The following is a 12854-nucleotide window of genomic DNA, read 5'->3' as shown; positions in this document are numbered from 1 at the left end:
GGCTCATTTAATACCTCAAGTAACTGGGTGGGGATCTTACTGTTGTTGGAAGGGCTGGGAATCGGGTTGGGGTGCTGATAAAGACAACACGGCCGTCATTCGCACCCCACGCCGCAGCTGGACGATCAATCACCTCGGAAACCCACAATGACAAGGACGCACCGCTTTCTAGGCGGCGGCTGCGAGGGGTGCGTGGCCTGCCACTGTCCAAAATCGCCGCTGCCGTGTTTACGCAGATGCCCTGAATCTCTGACTGGGCTCTACCCTGGGAGAGACCAGAATTCATGATGAGCCAGCCCTGGCTTTCTGAAGTCAAGTGGAATGCTGTAGAAATCTGCAGTCTAGAGGGGAATGTCAAGGGATTTAGATTGAAAAACAAACTTTACCAAGCCTACATTCAGTCCATACATACATGCTTTCTGTTTAGGTGTTTAGCGAATGTGCTTATCCGGGGGATAAGCACTTATCCTGGTTGCTCTGTTTTCAGTTGTGGCTTCGGGTTTGTCTCCTCTGCAGCCATACTCAGAGCTGGCTATGTTCACAGGTTCGCCTTCACAGCCATGTAGGAAAACAGTCTCACAGGGTGGGCGCGGTCACAACCGGGACAGACTTTTCCCAGAATACGAGCTGGGGAGGGCAGGGCGGTGCAGGCTGGGATCTGAGACCCTCGCACCCTGGCGCAAGCTGACCCCGCGGCGGAGCACCCCAGGTTTTCGGACGGGCCCCAGGAGTGCCCCCTGAGGCTCTGGGAAGCGGCTCTACACGGACCCCCGTCGCACGGCGGTGAGAAGAATGTGCGAGGAACCGGAGTGGCCCTCTCCGAGGCGGCGCTGGCCGGCGGGAGGAAGCCCAGAGGCGGCCCCGGAATGTGACACCTGGGTGTCAGGGTTGAGCAGAATGTCTAATGACCCGCCCAATCAAACTTGGCCGTGGGAAGGACACAAAGGCCCTTTTTATCGGGGAGCAGGCCTGCCTGCCGTCTCCGATCATGCCTTGCTCTCCGACGCACTGGCATGGGCTTATAACGGTATGGCCCTGAGGCTATGAGTTTTGGTTGCGCTTGAGTTGCCTCATCTTAATACATTTTCTTATTAAATGTATTAAGATGAATACATGTCTCCCCACTGTTGTCTGTTTTATGAATCTAGCTTGAAGGTGATTTTGACTCGGTTCATGCATTGTTTTGTGCTAGAGAGCAGTACTTCATCAACAATTTGGAATAATTGTGGTGTAAGAAATATGCGATTAAGCAGCTATTAATCCTTTATTTTTATTTTTTTAGCAAGGATTTCTGACTTAAAATGTAATCTCATGCGTTACTGTTATAATATTTGTGTTCACTTATTGTAAAAAATGACTCGAGGTCTAAATGAATTGATTATATAAGAGAAAGGTATAGTAGCACTCCAACTGTTACTCAGTCACTCAAGCATCTGTTCTGGATATACTGAGTCACCTGTAGACAAATCTGGGCAAGTCCCATGCAGTCCAGTCAGAGCCTATGGTATGAATATCAAAAAGGCTGTGCACAATGAAGCATGGATATATTTAGTGTTCTGTGGAAAATATGCCGTTGTTTAGCATTAATGCATAGTCTGTGTTTACTCTGAATTATTCCAGCTATAATTGTTGATTTTGCGACACACTGAATTCTTAATCAGGATTTGTACGTTTCCCAACTCCTCCCTGGCGTGTCTGTTTGGGGTTTACTGCCCCCTCTGTAAACAGTGTTCTCCAAATCCCCCCTCCCACTGCCACCACACAAGCACACCTTGGGCAGCCACACTGCTGAGTCTGGACCTTGTAATTGTGTGTATGTCTGTGTGTATGTGTTGTGTGCACATGCATGTGCGTTCATGTGCCTGTGTGCGCGTGCTTGTGCCTGCGTGTGTGTATGTGTGTGTATGTGTGTGTATGTGTGTGTGTGTGTGTGTGTGTGTGTGTGTGTGTGTGTGTGTGAGAGAGTGAGTGAGTGTGAGTGAGTGAGAGATAGATAGAGAATATATCAGGAGCCTTTGTGTATGTGTGTGTATCTCTGTGTCTGTTTGTGCGTGCATGTACATGTATGTCTGTATGTGTGTGCACGCATGTGAGTGTGCGTGCTTGTTTGTGTTTGTGTGTGTGCATGCGTCTGTCCGTCCATCTGTCCGTTCGTGTGTGTGTGTTCATGCCAGTGGATGGTGCTATCCCACTTTCCATTGACAGACCTGTGTATTCAGTGTGGGTGACCTTTCCTAAATATTAGTCTCTTTGGCCTGTTTCTCTCCCCCCTGCCAACAGCTTTGAGTCCATTCTAAACTATTCCACAACAAGCTGAGGTTACAGGACTGCCACCCCAGTCAGTCTGTGTCCACAGACATAGTTTGTCGCTGATAGATCAATACAGTCATGTTGTACCACATCAACTGCCATGGACAAGGAAACAGCTGGAGGCATGCTGCAAACCAACACCTAGGTCAAGGAGCTCCTGAGAGAGAGGGAGGGGCAGCGGCCATTGCTGTCCAGTGGTTTTGTTTTTTGTATCATCTACAGCCAAGCCCAGCTGATACTGTGTAACACTGCCGACTGAATAGCAATGGGCTTTTTGTGATTGTGTGCCTGTAGATTCCTGCGAAGATCAGGTCAGAGAGGACTTCTTTATGTGCCACTTCATATTATTCCTGCTGTATTTCTTATTTTGTCTTATTTTGTGTTATTTATGAAGGAAAAAACATGTCTGAGCATCTAACTAAAATATTGTTTTATTGTTTTTCCTGCAAATATTTGGAAATTCTTTTAATGTTGTTTATAATGGCTCTGGTTTCTGGCATCCTAGAACTGCGGTTGCACCTTTTGTCATTGCTGCTCCGGAACAATGTGGTTTGTCCTTGGAGATTGGATTTTTTTCTGATTTCCATGCTGTCCATTGAAACGTACTGCAAACAATGAGGAGACAAAGACCACACAATGTTGATGGCTATAGGGCTCATCCATGACCGATTTTCCATGCCCTGGAAATCGGTTCACATATACCAAATCCTGGATAAGCACCACCCCATGACGACATTCTGCAATTGCTAGGAGAAATATAATTGATATAAAATATGTAGTAGATATATTTACATATAATCTGTTGGGAAATGGCAAAAATCGATGGTAAGAACTATAATACATATGAATATGAACAGCTATATTAATTAATGGATGTATTTACACAGCCTCACAGCAAGGAGGTCCTGGGTTCAAATCCTGGTCGGCCGGGACCCCTCTGTGTGGAGTTTCCTCCCACAGTCCAAAGACATGTGGGTTAGGCTGATTGGAGAGTCTAAATTGCCCGTGGGTATGAGTGTGTGAGTGAATGGTGTGTGTGCCCTGCGATGGACTGGCAACCTGTCCAGCGTGTTTTCCTGCCTTTCACCCAGTGTATGCTGGGATAGGCTCCAGCCCCCCTGCGACCCTGTTCAGGATAAGCGGGTTAAGATAATGGATGGATGGATGGATGTATTTACACATAATCCATGGGCAGACAGCAAAGAAATTGTGGTGTCAGAGGTTATGGTTAGGGTTATGATGTTACATTAACAATATTAATTGAGCATAGAGAAACAAAAATGTTTTGTACGCAGTTGTTGGAGTGCCTCAGTTTTGGTTAACGTACTGTTAAATTCAACCACTAGGTGTTGAAGATTTCGGAACACAGAGGCCGATTTCAGTGGTGAGATCATTCGGTCTTCGAATTAGTGAGAGATCAGGCTCATACAAAAATGTATAACAAATATATAGGCTATTTGTGTCACATAATTCGAAGACATCTAAACTATTTATATTTTCAGGAAAGCAAACTAGAAATGGTTCAAATTAAGATTTTTTGCTTGTTTTCTTACATTTTGAACCTCAGAGATAGGCCTATTAACATTATTTGCAGACTCTTCTCAGTCTGACATGGGATTGATGCTGAGCCATTCGCGATTCCAGTGAGTCCAGGCATCCCTGTTTGGTAGACCACCTCACGGCTGAGAGAAGCGAAGCAGCCGATCTTCCCTCCACAAGCCGTCTTCCCAAGGAACATTTTTTAAGGAATCATTTCAACTATTATCTGCTCCCTGCTGTGGAATAACGCCTCTCCCAACTCACTCCATGAACATACGTACAGACTCCTGCTTCTCCCAAACAAGACATTGCAGTTTGAAATTAAAAATAATGTGATAGTGGGATGTAGGCTAAGGATGTGGATGGCCAGAGCTCATCCAAATCCTGCTGTTGTCTGGTTCCTAATGTCTACACAGATAGACTACAATCCACCATATTTCTCTCATTCTCCTTGCATCCCTTCGTTCCAGGCTGGAGCGACTGGTGGAGGTGCTGAGGAAGAAAGTGGGGACCGGCAGCGTCAGAACGGTGATCTGAAGGGGAAGAGGTCGGCTCTGGAGCGATCGCCCGGCAACATCTGGCGACCAGGCTGCCGCGTTTAACACTGTGTAAACATCCCAGCCTTAACTCGACAAACAGTTGTTAGAAGTACAGCACTCAACCCACATTCCAAGCCCAGATCAAACCGAATCATAAATGTTTAACCACTCGACTGCGCGCCTGTTACCCTGCCACTGGTATTTCCTGAATTGCTTATTACATTTGATTATTGTTGTTGTTGTTTTTTTGTTTTTTCAATATATATATATATATATATATATATATATATATATATATATATATATATATATATATATTCGCTGTTATTTGTGCACTGGCATTGGGTACTACTGGTTGGCCTAATGTGCTAATTTGCTGTCTGTCACACTGACCTATTTTGATTGCCTCTCATTGCCTTCTGTGATCATCATGGACAATCTAATATAAGGTCCCCTCCAAAATTATTGGAACAGCCAGGCCAATTCCTTCCTGTTTTTGCAATACACTTAATACATTTGGTTTTGAAATAAAAAGATGAACACGAGGCAACCGTTCAGAATTTCAGCTTTTATTTCCTGGTATTTACACCTAGACATGTTAAACTACTTAGAACATAGCACCTTTGGTATCAGACCACCCGGTTTTTATGTGAGCAAAAGTATTGGAACAGAGAGTATTTAAGTAAATGAAAGGAAATAACACTTAATATTTGGTAGCATATCCCTTTGAAGTCCCATTGACATCACCAAACTGTTGCATTCTTCTTTTGTGATGCTTTTCCAGGCTTTTCCTGCAGTTGTTGTTTGTTTCTGTGGATTTTTCCATTCAATCCCCTTTCAGGAGGCAAATGCATGCTCAATTGGGTTAAGGTCTGGTGATTGGCCAGTCAAAAACATTCCACTTTTTCTCCCTAAGAAGTCTTTTTTTTGTGTTTTGGGTCATTGTCTTGCTGCATGATGAAGTTCCTCCCAATTAGTTTAGATGCATTTCTCCATAGACAGAATGTTTTTGTAGACTTCAGAATTCATCCTGCTGGTACCATCATGAGTTACTTCATCAATAAAGATTAGTGAGTCCTCTTCAGAAGCAGCCATGCAAGTCCAAGCCATGACACTTCATCCACTGTGCTTCAGAGATGAGCTTGTATGTTTTTGATCATGAGCAGATCCTTTCTTTCTCCACACTTTGGCCTTTCAATCATTTTGGTTGAGGTCAATCCTGGCCCCATCAGTCCATAAAACTTGGTTCCAGAACTTTTGTGGCTCATCTCTGTACTTTTGTACCACATGTAATTTGCCTTCCAATTCTTACTACTGATGAGTGGTTTGCATCTTGTGGTATAGCCTCTATATTTCCGCTCAAAGTCTTTTTCGAATGGTTGATTGAGATACCTTCATCCCTGCCCTGTGGAGATTGTTTGTGATGTCACTGACTAATGTTTTGGGGTTTTTCTTCACAGCTCTCACAATGTTTCTGTCATCAACTGCTGTTGTTTTCCTTGGTCAACCTGTTTGATGTCTGTTGCTCAGTTCGCCAGCAGTTTCTTTCTTTTTCAGGACATTTCAAGTTGTAGTATAAGCTATCCCCAATGCTTGTGTAATGGCTCTAATCGATTTCCCCTTTTCTAAGCTTCAAAATGGCTTTCTTTTCTCCCAAAGACAGCTCTCTGGTCTTCATGTTGGTTCATCTTTTCTCACACAAATGCAGTTTTCACAGGCAAAACCTGAGGCTAAAATCAATAGTAGACATTCAGAACTATTTATTGTTCAACCAATACTAACAGGACACATCTGGGAAACAAGAAACCCCTATCAGTCACATCAGTCAATACTTTTGCTCAACTAAAAATTAGGTGGTCTGATGCAAAATGTGATATGTTCTAGTTTGTTTAGTCTAGATAAAAAATACCAGGAAATAAAAGCTGAAATTTGGAGCTGTCATTTCATGTGCATCTTTTGACCTCAAGTGTCTTCAGTGTATAGCTAACAAACCTTGCTGTTCCAATACTTTTTGAAGGGACTGTAGCTGTCTTGTTCAGTTTAAAATGGTAAAGCTAGCCTATTGGAGCTCAACACAGCGGCTTTTGCTGACCCACTCATTGTTAAATCATTGTTTAATTTACTGATAGGCATATGTTCACTTTGTTTAACAGCGAACATGGGACTGATAGGGGACACTGCCACCCTTGCATTGATGGCTTTGCAGGGCTTTGTTTTTAATATGAAAACAGTGACTGAATCCAATGCATTTTCTTTTCTCCGTGTGACCTATATATGTGGTGCATTTGGTTTGTGTTTTTAAGTAAATAAAAATGTAATAAAACACCTGTTGGAAAAAATTAATTTCATGTACAATTCCCTTTCATAAAAAGTTTGATGTACTGCGCTTTCCTGAATTGAGGGCCGATTAAAGTGAGGAACGGACAAAGGGCCCCAATTTGGAGCCATTTCGGTAGAAATTCCTTCCCTTAGTTCTGTAAAATTCACTTAGTCACATTAAGCTACACATGATTGTGTTCGTTGGGCTACAGTCTTCAAATAAAATATTTTTTGGGAAAATATTAAACGTAGTATGATTTTGGATCATTGTTTTTTGACCAGGGATTAATATGTGGGTAAATTTATATGCATTTCTTCTATAGCCTAGCTTAATTCTATTAAGCATTGTCTGGCTGGTCTGTTACACCCTTTACGCTTGTTGATATTTTTATGGTCTTATAGGCTACTATATACTACTTGCATTTATGAAAATAGACCGTATCAATCATTAACTAAGTCATAGGCCTATGTCCTGCTATGTTTTGCAGTGTCAGATTAAGATGGCCCTGTTTATTCATTTTCAGTGCTTTATTGTTAAATATTTTTGTTAGGAATATTAATCATATTTTCCTTAATTAGGCCTATAGTAAGAGAGGTTCCATCCTCATTTGAAAGCCAGCACTGGCTTATCGGTGGTAGTATGTGTTATAGCAAGCAACTTTCTTTTGACCCCACATATAAGCCTCCTTATAATCCTTTTTTTCTTTCTACAAAAGGCCCTGAAGATCCGTCTCTCCTCTCTCCCTCCTCCTCTCTCCCTCTTTCCCCTTTGCATACTGATTATTTATAAACAGAACGAGGGCCAACGAAATCAGACGACCTTTGCCTAGGACTAAATACTTAACAATTATTTCCGCATCGTTTACAGTTTCTTTTGTTGTATCGATGAGTTGACCCTCAAGCGCCACTTCGCGTCCTTCAAAAAGGATGGCAGTATAGCAAGGTGTGTACCCGCAGATGATCGATTATGTACTCAGAATAAGGTGGGTGTGCACAGCTCCGCTCAAGTTGTCGTTTGGAGGAAAAAGGAAGGGGAGGGGTGTTCTAAGCGGGACCCGCTGCCGAGTTTCCTTCCCCTTCAATAGAGCTGGACACTATTACAAGCTTGTCGATTCCACCTCCATTCGTAACCGTGGAGATCCCACAACCTGGGTGTCCTTCTTTTTCCTGAAACAAGTCCTCCCTCTGTATGTTTCTCTGTTTCATAATCTTACTTATCCTACATAACCACATTGTCTCAATACTTTGTGAAATACCAAATTTACATAGGCCTAGATGTACAAAAATGTATGTGGTATAAATTAGGATTATTTCAAAATGTTCCCAATGTCAAATTTTTGTTGTTTAGCTGTATTCGAGAGCGGCTCGAGCTCTTTGTGTGGCACTTTTTGACCGGATCTTTTGCTCTGTCTCGCAGTGTGGAGGATTGCACCCCATGCTCACGCGGGCATCAAAAGGAAGGGAATCCCGATTAACCGTTTTGAAAACCGATCGCACGATGACAGGACTACAAAACAACTTTTTATACACTTTAATTAAAAACGTGTTCCGGCACCCCAACGTTGAATGACCTTCGGAGAAAAGCGTGACTGATCCTGTTGCTATAACGACACGAAATCTTTCAAGCCTTTTCTTCTTTAATGCACTCCGTCAATCCATCCATTTGTTCACTACGCACATTTTACTCCGCTATCAACTTGGCTTTATTGTAAACAATCCATTTAAGCACACCACATTGACAACTGAAAAAAACAGATCTGTTTATTAATCACAACTTACTTTAGTGTGACATTACTATATGGGTAGCCAAAGAAACGCGATATTTGTTTCAATGGGTGATTTCGTTTAGTATGAATTTATTTTAATGGTAAATGTTAGGGGTACTTGGGTAACTGGCTATTCATGATTAAGATATTTTAATTGTCTCTTTAGCTACAACCTTCGAACAACATTAGCCATGTGTTTGACTTATGTTATAGTGGAATTATTTCGTTTGATATCACAATATAAGAGTAATTGGCGTGCAGATGTCCTCACTGTTTTTATGTGTTCTGATTTTGTGCGCATCGGTTTTGCTAGCAATAACAATAACACGCGCGCTCGCTTGTCCACTTACTCAGAAACACTTAAATGAAGGCTTCAACATCAATCTGAGATTTTGTAAACTGGCTGGATTTAAATGTCTTCAAAAACACGTTTTCTCATACGAAAATGTTCTTTATATGCCTATGTATTAGGCTACACATGGAATAATGAAGACACAAAACATGAGATGCAAGCAGGCCAGCCCGAGGACCACCAACCTGACTTAGTGGATGCATATTAGGGTGGCACAAAGCCCTAATAAACTTCTTCCGTATAATTTTTAATGGAAAACCAGCTGCTTGTAAAGCTGATTTCGGATAGAGAGATCTCCCTCTTCTCCCTCACACTTTGAAAGCCCTTTTCTTTCGCATGTGATTCTGAAGGGGTTTTGCTTTGCTCTTTTCGTTGGCCAAGCACAATTGTGTTATTGGAGATAATTAATTCAATCCCCATCAAAAGGTATTAGAAGCGCCTTGGCCCTGTAGTGGCTTTCTAAACTAAGAATGAAAAGGCAGAGAAGAAAAGTCTACGGGTAGCCTCGCTGATGGCCGCTTTTGAAGTAAAAGGGGTTGCGCATTGTTGTCGACATTTTTGTCCATAAGGCTGAAGAAAGCGCCGCGTCTTTTGATGGGGGACGAGAAATGCCACATAAGTTCGAAAACAAGGCGCTGCTGAAGCCTCAGCCCTGGACGCTGCCCGCTGATAACATATGTCACGCATTAATAAAGACCGGCCGACTTCAATGGGGAAATTCAATATGCAGGGTGCATCAATTGAAATTCTGGATGAAGGAAAAGAGGCTAATAATAATAATAATAATAATAATAATAATAATAATAATAATAATATTATTATTATTATTATTATTATTATTATTATTATTATTATTATTATTATTATTATTCTTATTACTGTATGCAACAACTTGTGTAAAACACAAATAAAGATTATGCATGATTGCATCGTCATTTGTTTCACATTCGCCTTTTCATTTTCAAATCGAGTCTACTCATTGGCATCCGAATGGGGAAGAAATGTGATATAAGTGATGTAACCGTGGGATGATTGTTGGTGCCAGACGGGGTGACTGATCTTCTGGGATTTTCACGCACAACAGTCTCTATATACAAAGAATCGTCTGAAAAACTAAAAAACCTCCAGTAAGCGCCTTGTTAATGGGAGAGTTCAGAGGAGAATGGCTAGACTGGTTCAAGCTGACAGGAAGGTGACAGTACCTCAAATAACCACGAGTCCAACAGTGGTATGCAGAAGAGCATATTTGAAACCGCAACACGTCCAACCTTTAAGTGGATGAGTAACAGCAGCAGGCCAATACGTCTATAACAAGTCTAATAAATACATATTACAGTGATCACCGAGGCACGCATTTTAGTTTTCCTGATTCTTTCCTGGATGTGCAAAATGTTTTGTGATATTACTGGGACTATTAATAAGAAATAAAATATGTGTTTTTATTTTGCCCTTACATTTTCACTTTGAATGTGGTGACTGTTAATAGGCGCGCTGCAAAGTTTATTTAGACAGCGGGCCGAATTGTGAACAAGATTTGTCCAAAGTTCAGTGATTTCTCGTGCAAACAACTATTCTCTTTAGTGGAGATTTTTTATCACAAACATTTTCGTTTCATTGGCGTGCTAGAATTGCGAAAATCATTTAGAAAACGCCCAAGAACTCAACTATTTAATGCTGCTGTTAATATGCAGCTGTTGCTTGAAATACATTTTTATCCCAAATCAGTGATAGACTTCAGACTAAGCAGGGATGAGTTTCCCGATAGCGTGCACGGCATGCTCCACGCACAATTTCAAGACAGCTCTTGAAAAGATCACATCCGTTTCCCAAAACATGATGCGAGGAGAAATGTTCATGAGTAACTCTAGAGTTCACTTCAGTTAACTTTTTCATGTGTGTTTACAATAGGGAATCTAAATGACATTAAGAAGTTTGTGCTAATAAATTGTACTTTCTTCAACATTATTTAAATTAGACAATAGGCTACCCAATTTACTGAGCCAGTTTGAAATGCCTTTTTAATCAACAAAAAATACACTTGCAGGAGCAGTAGAACTTTCCAAAAACTGCTGAAAAAATAACATTTGTTGTAGGATAGGGAACATAGTTTTAGGTATGTTTTAGGTTAGTTTTATAGGTAATTGATTTGGCCACTATCAGTAGGAAGGCTGAAAGGGATTTGATATGGCACACGCACGACTGGCATGGCATATCTCACGACTAGTCCCAGGACGTCGTGGAAACAATCACGTACTACTTAAGCGACATGTTTCTGGAGATTTCAACACTCGTGAAATTAGCAAGAGATACTTCAAGACAATCTTACTGCTACGGCATGTTTCAGCAAACTCAATGAGGATTTTGAAGTTTTGAAAAGGAATAGCCTATGTCTGAAGCCCGGTAGATCCGTCCAACCGATCATTTTCCATTGTTTGTTCTCAAATTGCCTACGCCCTGACATTTTACATGAAAAATAGAAATAGGTAGGTATGTTAAGTGATGCTAAATATTGGTCGTTTTACTACAAGGCCTGTGGTAGCCTACTCTGACATTAAGTAGATATTTTCGGTGTTAATTAGATATGGTTGCTACGCTTCAGGAAATGCGTTATCTGTGACTCACTTGTGTTGACGTCTCTGGGTAGCCCATCTGCAACTTTAACGTAGCCTAATAATGTGCAGATCAGCAATTGCAAAAACAGCTTTTGTTTTTGTATTGATAACTAGGCGATCTCATGTGGATATCGAGAAACCAAAAACCCTCATCGATCGTGGTGAGTTAACCTCGAAATCGTTCATTAGTCGTTCATTAGGAAGTTTGCATTAATTTATATGGAAAACATAAATAGGCTAAACAGCGAAGCGGGATAAACAGAAAGACTGAATTTATTGGATTTATCCATTAAAGCTGTTGAAACGTAAAAAAGAAATGTAAGTTATTTTATTTTTTGTTTTAATAGCTTGAAAACGGATTGTAATACATTGCAATAAATCCACAATTGTCTTAAAGAAGCATAAATTGAGATCAAGCATAAAACACAACCTAAATACACTGAAGTCCTGAACTAAATTTTATAACATTGATTCCATTAAAAATACAAAATGTTATAAATGAATGATATGAAAGTCACAATTCGTACTGGACGATACAAAAAGATCATATTTTGGATTCCTGAAAAAGTCCTTATCAGTGGTTTCGCTTCGACGATTGCTTACTATTTTATAATGGCCTGTTATAATTTACTTTGATTTTAGAATTAGTACGTAAGCTATAGTAGCTCAAGATTGATTTTATGAAAAGTAAAAACTATTATTATTGTTGTTATTATTATTATTATTATTATTATTATTATTATTATTAGTAGTAGTAGTAATAGTAGTAGTAGTAGTAGTAGTATTAGTATTAGTCACTGAAGAATTCACTGAATTCATATATAGCAAAAATAATTCGTATAGCCTATCCCTCCTAACTGTAGCCTTATTAGTTAGACTGAGATTCAAATAAAGATAAGTCTGTCTCAACAGTCTGATAGAGACGATACGTTTGGCTACTTGTTTGTCTCTAGTGAGATGACAATAGACACAGTTACACTGTTCCAAAACTTAAAATGACGGTTAATACAACCGAAATAATCATGGAAAGGGTAAAGCTCGGCTTATCGCAGAGGCTACAGTCCCAAACATTTGGATTATTTCATATTATTGTGTCATTGTTAAAATCATCGCATGCAGGGCAAGTCCATTTAGTTATGTTATATTTGGTATAATAATTATTAAGTTGATTAAATTTGGCAAAAGGAGACGGCGGATATGAAAGCTTGTATGGTGTAATCAACGAAGGACGCATTAAAAAAAATCTTTTTTTTAATATGGGACATCTATATAATTGTCATTATGATTCTGAATTATTACATTTGTTATTCTTGAATCAGGCAGGCAATCAGAAAAAAATATTCTTTCCAACTGATTTCAGATCGGGTAGCCTAGATTTTTAGTGAAAGACCTCCGGATTAATACGATTAAAGCGGCT

General features: G+C 40.4%; 1 protein-coding gene across 6 annotated transcripts in view; it reads left to right on the top strand.

Annotated features, from left to right (window-relative positions):
* The window catches only part of mipol1 (mirror-image polydactyly 1), a 113517-nt gene extending 108839 nt beyond the window's left edge, over positions 1–4678 (top strand). For all 6 annotated transcript variants that reach the window (XM_061251331.1, XM_061251322.1, XM_061251359.1 and 3 more), the window contains one exon: positions 4320–4678. In XM_061251331.1, the coding sequence (XP_061107315.1) occupies positions 4320–4386 (67 nt within the window). In that variant the 3' untranslated portion in view covers positions 4387–4678. The remainder of the gene's footprint in view (positions 1–4319) is intronic.
* The last annotated feature ends 8176 nt before the right edge of the window (positions 4679–12854 follow it).

Source organism: Conger conger, chromosome 1, assembly GCF_963514075.1.
Source record: "Conger conger chromosome 1, fConCon1.1, whole genome shotgun sequence".
NCBI classification, from domain to species: domain Eukaryota; kingdom Metazoa; phylum Chordata; class Actinopteri; order Anguilliformes; family Congridae; genus Conger; species Conger conger.
The sequence above is the reverse complement of the archived record's forward strand: the minus strand, read 5'-3'. Positions and strand labels throughout refer to the sequence as shown.